We start from the raw sequence: 13,588 nt of genomic DNA, 5'->3' as shown, positions 1-13,588 counted from the left end.
AATGAATGACTTTCTGGGATTTTGAGACCCAACAGTGCAGTTCCAGGGTTAATGTCCATGCCTACAAGCTATAAAGAAGAGTAAGAATACGTAACTCCGAAGCATATTTAGGCGTAGTCCTAAACTTATATCCCGACAACAAAGAAACTTTTTAAGTTTAACGAATGATATATATATATATATATATATATATATATATATATATATATGAAAGTAAAAGATTGCATTTCATTTCAATCGGAACTCCACCATTGCTCTACACGTGTTTCGAGTTATTCAACTCATCATCAGGAGCACTTGTGGAAGTTCAACTGAAATGAAATGCAGTCTAGTATTTGGTTATTATAACCAAAATAACAAGCTAGGTACGCTAGCAGCGACATCTATACGAAGTAACAAGAAGTCCAGAGACCTCTCTCTGATAGTAAATTAGGTGAACCGCAAATTCAAATTCAAAGCCTCTTACTAGAGACTTTTAACGACGCTAGAAGTACATTTTTACTTCAACATGCATCTACGATTCACCTTTGAAAATTATTTCAAAGGTGAATCGTAGATGCATGTTGAAGTAAAAATGTACTTCTAGCGTCGTTAAAAGTCTCTAGTAAGAGGCTTTGAATTTGCGGTTCACCTAATTTACTATCAGAGAGAGGTCTCTGGACTTCTTGTTACTTCGTATATATATATATATATATATATATATATATATATATATATATATATATATTGTGATGGGTAGCTCTTTCGGGGCGACAGACTCAGTAAAACACAGGTTTGAAATAAAAATAAATCTATTAAGTATATATATACAATAAATAAAAACTAAAAAAAAGGAATTCTACGTTGTATACTTATAAAACAAAAATAAAATGAATTCTACGTTTCCGTCTCGGTCCCGCGATGAATGAATTCCCCGGCAAACACCTATAAAAGAAAAGAAACTAATTAGTACTACTAATATACTTGCTTTCGCTTCAATTCAGCGAAAGCTCCGAATATGCTCGCAAACAAAATATTTAGCTGTGCAGACCCACGGCAATGTTCAATACACAATGCCGACGGGTTCCGCTTGGCTAAGGACAGAGTATGATCCTCAATACGGAAATCTCTGTCCCGGTTGGTTCTGTGCAGATCCACGGTAATGCTCAATACGCAATACCGATGGGTTCCGCTTGGTTAGGGACAGAGTATGATCCTCAATACGGAACTATCTCTGTCCAGAATGTCTCGCTGGTTCACTACACCGGCGAGTCAGGGAGCCTAGAGCGCTAGCTACAAGACTGTCTAATTCCGCTATTCACACGCCTTAAATAGCCGTTTGAATACCACTACGCCGTCACGTTGTAGAAGTGGATGCGCAAATATTGACACTCCCACGGTTCGAACTGTTAAACGATCATAGCATCGTTACACCCCCTTCTCTTTGAAAAAAAAAAAGTAACATACCTTTTTTTTGTGTATATGGTGTCTACAGCCTCGTGATGCCATCTATCCCTCTCGGTATCTTTATCACAATCTTCCTCCCCACGGTTTTAAATCTTTTACATGCGCCGTCATCTGCTTGCGGCTACTACTATCGGCCAATTTCAGTTTTACTATTACTGGTGATATCACTGACGTTACTATGTATGGTCCTGAGTACTTCGGCGCTAGTTTGCTGGTGAAAGCTGCACTAGCCGATGATAGATGGTGTTCCTTTTTCATGACTCGATCTCCTGGATGTGGCTGCCAGTCTCTTCGTCTTAGATCGTAATGTTTCTTTTGGTCCTCGAAAGCGTGTTCCATGTGCACTTTCGCTAGTTCTCTTAACGCTTCTAACTTGTTTAAGTTTTCTGCATACCCCTGTATATCTTGTCCATTTGTTGCCTCTGTTATGTCTAATTCCCTTCCGAAATTAAGAAGCGCTGGTGAAAATCCTGTTGAATCGTGTCTTGACGAATTTATGGCGTAGCAGAATTCTGGTATGAATTTGTCCCAGTCTTTATGGTTATCCTCCACGTAAGTAGCTATCATCGTTTTCAGTACTTTGTTCATTCGTTCTACTGGATTGCATTGAGGTGAGTACGGCGGTGTTAGAATGTGATTTATGTTATAGGATTTTAGGAACGCCTTAAAATTTCCGCTTGTAAATTGCGCGCCGTTGTCCGAGATGATTTTCTTCGGGATACCGAATTGCATGACTACTTTAGATCGTAGAGTGTCGATGATTGAGTTCGTAGATGCTGCTCTTATTGGCTGGGCGACGACCCATTTGGTAAACCGGTCTTGCACGACTATTAAGAAAATGTTTCCTTTTGCAGATCTTGGGAATGGTCCCATTAAATCAACTGAGACAGTATGCCAAGGCTTTTCTACAGTGGACGGTTGCATTTTCCCGGCTGGTTGCATTTGATACGGTTTATATTGGAGGCACTTCGTACAGGCTCTAACGTAGTCTGCAATTTGTTTAAACATCTTAGGCCAATAGTACTTTTGCGCTATTCGGCAAATTGTTTTTGCAATTCCTAAGTGGCCTGCTGTGGTCGAGTCATGATTTTCCTCCAAAATATCTTTCCTTTTATATCTTGGTACGCATAATTTCCATGGGTTATTAAACTCTGGGTCGGCTAAATTACGGCTGCTCCAAACGTGTTTATATAATTTCCCGTTTGATATTTGTAAATCCGGGAAATCGTCTGGGTTCTGGAGTACATTCCTATATAAATTATCGTACCAACTGCATGATTCCAGTTCTGATGCTAATAATTCCGACTCTGGTTCTTCGCTCTGGTTTTCTTGTGGTTGTCGTGACAAAGCATCTGCTACCTTGTTGAGGATTCCCTTTCTATATATTACCTCGAAATCGTACTGTTGCAGTTCTAAACTCCACCTGGCTAACCGACCTGACGGGTTTTTAAGGTTCTTCAGCCATTTGAGGGACTGATGGTCTGATATGACCTTAAAATTGTATCCTTCTATATACGGCCTCATTTGCTTTATCCCGTACACGATGGATAGACATTCTTTTTCCGTTGTGGAATATTTTGTCTCGGCTGGTGTGAGGGTTCGACTAGCATATGCAATTACTTTATCCTGGCCGTCGTATTTCTGTGTTAGTGCAACTCCAAGTCCACAGTTCGACGCATCTGTTTGTAGGTAAAATGTTTCCGAAAAATCGGGGCATGCTAATACTGGGGCCGATGTAAGTTTTGATTTTAGCTCTTCAAACGCGTTTTCCTGCTTATCGGTCCATTTCCATCTTATCTTCTTCTTCAGAAGCATGTTTAGCGGTCCTGCTATTGTCGAATAGTTCTCTATGAATCGGCGGTACCATGATGTTATTCCTAGGAACCGGCGGAGTTGACGCACATTTCTCGGTGCTGTAAGTCCGGTTATAGCGTTGGTTTTCTCCGGGTCGGTTTTTATTCCTTCTGCTCCAACCACATGTCCTAAGTATCTGAGTTCTGACTGGCAAAACGTGCATTTCTCGAAGTTCAGCTGTAATCTGGCTTCTTTCAGTCTTCGGAAAACTTCATGTAGGTGATTTAAATGCTCTTGGAGCGTTTTAGATATTACTACGATATCATCCAAGTAGGCAAACGCGAATTCCATATCGGGAGGTATTACCTTATCCAGTAGGCGTTGGAAAGTGGCTCCTGCGGAATGCAGTCCGAATGGGGTGGTTTTGAACTGAAAATGGCCTTTTCCGGGTACGCTGAATGCTGTCACTGGGCGGCTTGTTTCTTCTAGGGGTATTTGAAAATATCCCTGTTTCAAATCGAGGGTCGATATAAAATTTGCTTCCTTAAGTCTATCCAGAATTTCCGATATTCTGGGTAACGGATATGCGTCCTTATCTGATAGTTCGTTGACTTTTCTAAAGTCAATGCAAAATCTGTACGAGTTATCCTTTTTCCTAACTAGTACAATCGGTGAACTCCAACCACTTGTGGAGGGTTCGATGGTTCCTTCTTTTAACATCTTGTCCACTTCTTGGTTGATGATCTGTAGCATTGCGGGATTGTGCCGCCTGTAAGGCTGCTTGACTGGATCGCACTTTTTCTTCAATTTTATTTCGTGTCTTATTAAGTTCGTGGGTCCTGTTATATTCTCAAACTCCCTTAGTTCTTTTCTTAGGAACCTTTCTAACTCCGTATTTTGAGTGGAGTCTTTTAAAGTGTTACATGTCTCTTCTTGATGTTGTATGTATTGTTTGGTCGTATGTTTATCGAATTTAAGTTCGATAGAATGGTTCCTGAGGAATTCCACTCCTAGTAGGGCATCTTCCGTCAACCCTGGCATTACTATGAATGTTTGTCGGGTTTGTAACTTATCGATCTCGCATTCAATTGTCAACTTCTGGTTAAGCTCAATTGACGCTCCATTTGCTAGTCTTGTTCTCCCGCTGTAGCTATCTAGAGAGTCCTTGTATATCTGAGCTATTCTATCCCCGACGTAATTTTTAGTAGTTCCTGTGTCGATGAGCGCTCTGTATGTTCCTTGCCCTATTTTTAGTGATGCGAACAGTCGAATGTCATTACTTGCTGGCTGTGTAACGGCGAAAACGAATGGAGTCGAATCTTGTTTTACAGACTGGGACGACTCCTTGTTTCTCCAGTCTGTAATTCGTTTCCCTGACGCCTGAAACAGCAGTCGCTGCTGTAAACCCCTTCTCTGCCGCAACGCGAACAAAACTTTTTCCATGGGTTTTTGCAGTTTTTACGGCTGTGACCTGGCATCTTGCATCTAAAGCATGCCGTTTTCGCATCGTACTCTGCTTGCTCCGTGCGTCTCCAGCTTCCACGGCAAATCTGATTTGCTCGGGTCTTTTCGTCTTCTAGAGCTTCGTATTCTTGGGCTAAATCCTGTAATTCGGCTAAGTTTCCGAAATCCCGGCGGCGAGCATAAAGCTTATATTCTGGTAACAAATTTTTGTATATCCTTTCGAGTTCTTGGTTTTTGGAAAAAGAGCCTTCTCGTCTGATTAATGTTTGAATCTCCGTGATATATCTATCTACTGGTTCGTTCTGTCTCTGTCTTCTGTTTCGGATTTCCTCTTCTAGTTGTAGCAAATATCCCCTGGGATAGAAAGCTTTTTTAAAATCTTCGCTGAAATCTGTCCATGACTTCCAATTTTTGTTATTATTTCTGTACCATAACAAAGCGTGGTCTCCTAATAATTCAGGTAATGCTCTTAGTAGATCTTGTTTATCGATCTCGTAGGCCAAGCTTAATTCGTCTATCCTCTCTAAGAATTCTATTGCATCCGAATGTTTCTTGTCGAAGTGTGTGTTCCACTTTCGTACTTGATTTAGCAATTCTGGTTGCCCCATTTGTTTCGTTATTGTTAATTCCTGTAATTGTCTTCGGATGCCCGAAATTTCCTGGGCCAGTGTGTCGGATTCTGTTCCCTTGGAAGTTTTTTCTTTTGGGATTGTTCCTGTAGCTTCCTCGCGATTTTTAAAATAGGTTCTGAGTCGTGCTCTCAATTCGTCGACGGTTCCCTTGGGATCTAAGCCGTATTTTTCGGCCTCGCTCTGCAATTCCTCTTTGCAAAGTCGGTTTATCCACGACGTACCTGTTACTGAGTCTGTGTCTTTATCTGTCGGCATGTTAATTTTTGCTCGGGCGCCAGTTTGTGATGGGTAGCTCTTTCGGGGCGACAGACTCAGTAAAACACAGGTTTGAAATAAAAATAAATCTATTAAGTATATATATACAATAAATAAAAACTAAAAAAAAGGAATTCTACGTTGTATACTTATAAAACAAAAATAAAATGAATTCTACGTTTCCGTCTCGGTCCCGCGATGAATGAATTCCCCGGCAAACACCTATAAAAGAAAAGAAACTAATTAGTACTACTAATATACTTGCTTTCGCTTCAATTCAGCGAAAGCTCCGAATATGCTCGCAAACAAAATATTTAGCTGTGCAGACCCACGGCAATGTTCAATACACAATGCCGACGGGTTCCGCTTGGCTAAGGACAGAGTATGATCCTCAATACGGAAATCTCTGTCCCGGTTGGTTCTGTGCAGATCCACGGTAATGCTCAATACGCAATACCGATGGGTTCCGCTTGGTTAGGGACAGAGTATGATCCTCAATACGGAACTATCTCTGTCCAGAATGTCTCGCTGGTTCACTACACCGGCGAGTCAGGGAGCCTAGAGCGCTAGCTACAAGACTGTCTAATTCCGCTATTCACACGCCTTAAATAGCCGTTTGAATACCACTACGCCGTCACGTTGTAGAAGTGGATGCGCAAATATTGACACTCCCACGGTTCGAACTGTTAAACGATCATAGCATCGTTACAATATATATATATATATATATATATATATATATATATATATATATATATATATATATATATATACCGGTATTTAGGCGGTACGCCCTTCCGGTAGGGATCTATGGAGGAGTATCACCGAGCCGCAAGCCCTTATCTCTTGCCGTACTGCTCCACCATAGGCCGATCAGACACCAGCATATTCTAGTCTAAGCCGCAGATTCATTTAGAATTTTAAACTGCTGCGTTAGCCTTTTTGTTTTCCGTACACCGAGCTGGGGATCGAACTCACATCCACTGAACCACTCGCAGTGAAGCGAATGAGAACCGGCCGCCCAGCCCTCTTGGCTCTCTGACCGACTAACGAATGATGCACGTGCTATTTCATTATAATGTTATAATTCGTTTGTAGTCAGCATATATTTATTATAAGTAGGTTTAAATTAAAAACTGCATAAACAATAAAAAATTAAAATAATATCGGTCAATAAAAGATTCGATTCGTAACGATTGTCAAAATTTAAAAGTCACAAATGTCATCCAATTAATAATAATATTGAAATCATCTGTTTAAATTTTTATGACACTTCTCGTTTTAAATTATTTCATATAAATACGACTCAGATAATCTATGATGACAAACATTGCTGTGGTATTGTATTTCCATCCAGTGTAGTTAATGTATAGATGTGGATACCCATGTATATGTTTCTCTAACACTTATACTAAGTTACATCTTTTTATTTGTTATTTGCAGGTCCGAAAATTTGTTGATGTTAGTTTCACGGAGAAGAAGTTCACCTTCAGCTGCAGAACAAGAATTCGTTAAAGAACTGGACGACTGCAGTCGTAAAATCGCAATGTATCATGACAGGATCGACAAAGTAAAGAACAAAATGAAGTACCAACAAATACAGGTAAGATGCATTTCCAAAGACGTCTTAATTTTGGGAAAGAATAATACTTGAATATTAGCTACAACTAAACCTAAAAAGTTCGCACCATTGTTAAGTTTTTATTGGAAAAATAAGTTTTTTCTTTCTCAATGTACTCCCCCCGTTTTTTCGTCTTCTTACATCAGGCAATACACCTCTTGGCTTTGGTACCTCGTTGTGGAAACTTCGTAGCAACAAACACTATTCTTTTGTCTATTCGTCCATCACTTTTCATTAAACTCCACCAAGATTACTCCTGAAAAGGACACCATGAAAAATTTTTTTTCTTTAAAAATAAAAAAATACCAAGTAAATGTAACACATTTACTTGGTATTTTTTAGTATTTTTAAGAAAATGATTCTGTGATAGTCACATTTTAGAATTAATTTTATTTGATCTGGTAATTAATCTTTTTCCTTATTTTAGATGGAAAACTGGAAATCCCAGGAAGTTAAAAAGATTGGAACTATTAACGAAAAGCATACATCTACTATCAAAACTAATTTAACGGACACGTAAGTAAAATAGTATTATTATTATATCATTTTACTGTAAAATAAGTAAAAAAAAAAGAAGGCAGAATTTCAAAAGTTACACCAGTTTAATACCAAAGCCAAGGAATTTAGCATGAAAATTTCACTAAAAACGAAAAGTATAATAATATTAAAAGAACCAGTAAATAAAGCTAATAATGTGCTAGTGCAGGGATGTCTGGATGTGAATTAAGATATGTATACATGTTTTATTGACTTTGAGAAAGCGTTTGATAAGGTTGAATATGACAAACTTATTGTTATCTTTAGGACGAAAGATATTGATGAACAGGATATCAGAAGAAGTAAAAATACTAACAGAGGTTAGACTAGGGCTGGGTATTGTCTCCCATATTATTTAATATATCTAGTGAGGCCATATTGCAAGAAGCTTTATTTGGGCGAACAGAGGGCATCGTAATAAATGAAGAAGTTATCAATAATTGGCGCTACGCCGATGATACGGTTACAATTATTGCAAATAATTTGAATGATTTACAGATATGATGCAACATCTGAATCATGAATGTTATAGCTATGGAATAAAGATGAATTTAAAGAAAAAATTTATGAAAATCAAAATACTTTGCCGCGTAGATAACGAAAGACACAGAACAAGCAGAAGAGGTAAGACGCCGTATAAAAATAGCAAGAACCACTTACTTGGAAATGAAAAAGTTACTAATCAATAGAGGCTAGAACGAGGCCATTACGATGCTATATAATATTGTTGTATGGCGTTGAAGCATTAACGTTGAAAAAGCAGACATAAAAAAATTAGGAGTATTCGAAAGATGGTACTATTGAAAATTAAAGTTTGACGGGGAATTGGAAGAAAACAACAATCATGGCTCTGGAACATTCGAGAATGGACAGAAGTGCTGAACAGCTTTTCCATATGACACAAAATAAAGCGAGATTTGCTATAGTTATCGCCAATGTCCGGGAGACCAGACAAGGTATTTGAAAGAAGAAGACTTTAATGTCGTCCTATTATTAAATGACTGTATCTTCCAAAGACTTTTGTTATTCGTTTCATAGAACGCGTCGTAGTATGCACCAGAAAAATAAAATCCCTATATGTTCTCTTTGACAGTCTATTCTACATTTTACAGTTATTAAATGAAATAAGGAGAATGAAGAATTGGAAATATCGAAAAGTGTTTTGTGCAAAAAGAGTGCAAGCTTTTCTAATTTAAAATTCGGATGATGAATTGAGAATATAATATTCTTATAATAAATGGTGTCTAATTTTTTTGAAAAATGATTCGAACTGATCAGGACAGCAGTTGATAAAATATGTTGGACCAATATGGTAGCGACTATGTAAAGACGATATATAACATGTCTATTATTTTGTTTATTTTTGCCATTTATATTTATTTATTTAAAATGTATGTTTCAGAACGAAGAAAATTTCAGAAATGGTCAGAAAGATAAACGAATACAAAGTACAACTGGATTTACAATGATGTTTATTCTAAAAATGTCTTTCACTGTCGAAATAACATTTTTTACAAGTTATTCAATACTAATCAGTGTCTCCATAAATAATATATTTAGTGAATATTATAATTTTTGTATGATTGTAATAAAATAACAAGTAAATGATTTTAAGATTTGTACAATAAAATAATAAATTTTTCAGATCATCTTTTTATCTTTTTTTGTATCTAATGTTGTTCCTGTTGTATGTATTGATTTTGTGTCTTTAGTAACAATTTTCTATGCTTTAAATCTTGACCATTTAAAATTTAGTGAATGCACCATCTAATTTTTTAGAGACTGGCGAAGGAGCCAGGTTAAACTGTTTCGAATTTTAATAAAAAATGAATAATCATACTAAACTACATGATTTGTTTATAAACCAATTAATGGCTATTATACAAAATAAAGTACATTTGCAAGCTATTAAGTAGATGGCACTATCACTATTTATAATAAAAATTGTACCTTAGTTAATAGCACAAATGTTGTTTTGTGTAGGAAAAATAACAATGTAAATGATTTTAACGTTTGTACAATAAAATAAATATTTCCAATAATTGCATTTGTTTGTGTGTACCGTTGTTTCTATGCTGTATCGAGCTTATATATCAGAGTTTTGGTATTTTTAGCAACTTCCTGGGTAAAAAAAGTGGTATAGTAGGCGGTACTGTAGATTAGCGTGAAGTTTCATACTATGTTTTCTGTATTTTTAAAATTTAAGTAATACTTATATTTAAAATTAAATAAAGTAATTTTATTATTTATTTATTATTTTTATAGATTTTAAAAAAATTGAAAAAGTTTACATGTTGAAAAACGGTCATCCCTCGTTACGTAAATTCCAATTTACTACTGTGGCTACTATTTCATAAAAAGCCATATTTAAGTGTTTATTTAGAAATCTCTTCCAAAGTATAAATATGAAAGGTCAACTCAAAATGTTTTACTAATAACTCTTTTTGTCGAACTTTAATACAATTTTTAAACTGATAATTGTAAAAATCCGACATTTTAATTATTTTAACTTGAAAAGTGTATAGAATAAAAATTAAAGCATGATTTTATATTTACAACCTAAACTAATGTTCACTTTAGACTAAAGTACATACACTTTAGTGTCACACCCAGTTTCATAATACCTACAGCTCTTTTCATTATTAAAACTAAACTTGGGCGTTTAAATTAGTAGGTTGGTAATAGTATTTCTATCAATTTTGCTTTATTTTTTGTCTAAATACATTTTTGTTATTGTATGTTAATTTTTATGTGAAATTGTTAATTAGGTCTGTATCAAAAAAAAGTATTTCTTTAAATTTCACAAAAAGAGAAACTTTTACTTATTGAGGAAGTATCCAAATTAAGTATAGAAACCAAGAAAAAATATTAACGAAAACTGGAAGTTTTAAATAAAGAGAATAATCGATAAGAGAGAGAAAGCCAATCATGAAAAATATTAAGAAATATGAATTAAAAACCAAAATATTAAAAATTGAATTATATTTAAAACAAAATTATTCTCAAGAAAATTTATAATTTACTGTACAAAAAGTGTTGTCTTTTAATGTCATTTAAAAGTAGTAAGATTTACATTGGTATGTCATTACATATTAAATTAGTAAATTTAAACTATATACAAATTTTAAGGCGTTCGCTCCGTGCGTGACTGACGTGACACCTACCGCCTTCATCTGACAGTTTTGGACCTCCCAATTTTCAGGTTAAACATATGACATATGTTTGACATTGTTAAATACATGCGAAATTGACAATTATTAATAATTAACTTTTTAATTATATTTTTTCAGTTTATGTACAAAATAAATGTAGTATTAAAAACTGGGTTTCTCAAAATTCATCATAATATATCTTTTCAACCACAAACGGAAAAGAAAGGAAAAATCTAGTACTGGCAAATCAAGTTTTTCACGTGAAAGAGCATATATTTAAATTGTTTAAAAAAAGAAGAATTATTCTAAATAGTGGAAGTGTATACTAAACACATCCAATTTTGGGTAGTATATATTTAAAAAATATATTTTAGTTGTTATAATTTAACATAAATATTTGTTATATGGTGCAGATAAATAAATATTTATTGTCGGTAACTCGCAAAGTTCTATTTTATTTACTAATTTAGTTTGTTTACTATTAATATCATTGGCTATGAGTATGTGTGCTTGGTTGTATAGTAATTTACAGCCACTTTTAGTCTGTCAAAAAGTAACTAACTTCGCAAAAAAATAATTACTAAATTCACTAGACAGTTCGGACTGGGAATAGCGAACCGACTATATAAAAGCTAAAGTCATCAGGCACTCTGCAGTTAGCTTGAAGCCTTATAAAATATCATTTAAGGTAAATTATTTAAATTTTTCCTATTTAAATTGCATAAAAATGAAGTTATGTGATATTTACTTTTTCATATTAATAGCAGGGATCCTTTTTCTTTTCTCTAATTTATATGTAATCTTTGGGAACCTATAAAAACTACACTTACTATTTTTGCTATTATTAGCACAATTAAATACGCAATATGTATTTGCACACATTTTTGATAAAATTTATGCTTAAAAAGGTAGGTCCAATTTTGTCATATTTCGCCGCTACGCACGCTGGCATCGTTTCAAAGTACCCCTACCATGGTCACGCACGGAGCGAGTAGATAAATGATTAAACTAATATATGTACAATTATAAAAATTCAAATTACTGAAATATAAGCATCGTAATATCCTATAAAATTTATCTTGACCCTGACTATTGAAAGTTTGTCCAGGATGTTCTGAGAAACAATCATATTCACTGAGTTCACGGGATACCTACTAGTATAAAAAAACTAATGTACCCAGGGTATTGAAAGTGCAAGTTTAAATCATAGCACACTACCACAAGTGTAATTTTGTCTATGGTTTAAATATGGGTTGTGTTTAAAGGTTAACACATAATTAATCTTAGCTCTCGTCTAAGTAATTAATAATTTATTCACAAAAATGACAGTTACAATGTTGGTGAGTGTTTTTGGCAGATTTGGCCGGACGGCGAGAACGCCAGTTTAATTTTTAGAAAATTTGAGTAACATTGAATTAGATGTTATCACTAAAATTAGTGTATTACAAATGACCATTTATAAACAAAAACGATTTTAGCGTTGTATTTTAGATTATTCTACTTTTACTTTAGATTTAGATTTGAATATTAATTTAATAATTGAGTGGTGACACCTATGTAACTAGGACAGAACTAAATTAATTTTTAAGTTTAGACATTACTCACTAGATGTCTTGTCTCTGAACAAATGCATTGGGTATAACTGGTTGCCTAAATATTAGTATTTATTGTATCAAAATTCGGCAGGCATTGATAGATATAGATCCCATGATACTATGATTCATATATGAGTCATAGTATCATGATAGATCCTTTAGATATATGGAATAACATTTAATACCAAATACCTAAATTTCAACTAAAATTCAATTCTGAATTATGTCAGTAATATGTATAGATCAGACAAATAAAATATTGAATTTATTAAGTAAATATAGCTAAAATGAAATCACATTCTCTTTTCAACCACTAAGGTTTATTAGCGGGGAAACATGCACAAACAGTAAGATACATAGTATTAAATAAAAATAGTTAATAATTTTTTATATAGTTTAGTGATTTTGAGATAATTTAATAAATATGTTAAATTTTAAGTCAGCACATTTTTTAAATTGTCACTCTGGGCACACGGGATCCTTTCGTTCTTGTATACTGGACACTCAATACCAATATGTTTCACTGATAACTGAGTGTTGCACTTAGCACTTAGTACACATAGGAGCAGCCTCCTTGTTGAAAATATGTTTGTGCGTAAGTAGAGTATGTCCTATTTGAAGCCGATTAATGACGACTTGGTCTTTTCAATTACTTGGTAAGATGAGTGTGGTGCCTACTTGACCTAGGTATTCTTTAAGTTTGGTGGCAGTGTGATCTTAAGTAGTCTGCCACGCTCTGAAGATGTGGCCTTTGATGTTTACTTTTTGATCAGCCTATGGTATTTATTTTATGATAGCAATACTTGGGTCTGTTATTACATTGCTTGCAAGAGAGTCCACTCCCTTGTTGCCACGTATTTCCATGTGAGAAGGTACTCAAATGAAGGAAATATCTTTTTGTTGAGCCTGTAACGTGTCTTTTTACCAGAGAATATAAAACCCGTGTTTGGAGACCAGCTTTCAATTGTATGTAAGGCAGTTTGTAATATATGTGATCCCAGAATTGCATTGTTTGTTTTTGATAAATGACCAAATCATCTGCATATAGGCTAGTAAATACAGGTTTATTATTAAAGCAAAGAGTGTTGGACT

General features: G+C 34.9%; 1 protein-coding gene across 1 annotated transcript in view; it reads left to right on the top strand.

Annotated features, from left to right (window-relative positions):
• mbo (Nuclear pore complex protein Nup88) overlaps positions 1 to 9,791 on the top strand; it is a 387,396-nt gene extending 377,605 nt beyond the window's left edge. The window contains exons 11-13 of the mRNA XM_072525528.1: positions 7,035 to 7,194; positions 7,640 to 7,728; positions 9,152 to 9,791. Coding sequence (XP_072381629.1) covers positions 7,035 to 7,194; positions 7,640 to 7,728; positions 9,152 to 9,218 — 316 coding nt within the window. The 3' untranslated portion in view covers positions 9,219 to 9,791. The remainder of the gene's footprint in view (positions 1 to 7,034; positions 7,195 to 7,639; positions 7,729 to 9,151) is intronic.
• The last annotated feature ends 3,797 nt before the right edge of the window (positions 9,792 to 13,588 follow it).

Source organism: Diabrotica undecimpunctata, chromosome 3, assembly GCF_040954645.1.
Source record: "Diabrotica undecimpunctata isolate CICGRU chromosome 3, icDiaUnde3, whole genome shotgun sequence".
Classification (NCBI taxonomy): domain Eukaryota; kingdom Metazoa; phylum Arthropoda; class Insecta; order Coleoptera; family Chrysomelidae; genus Diabrotica; species Diabrotica undecimpunctata.
The sequence above is the reverse complement of the archived record's forward strand: the minus strand, read 5'-3'. Positions and strand labels throughout refer to the sequence as shown.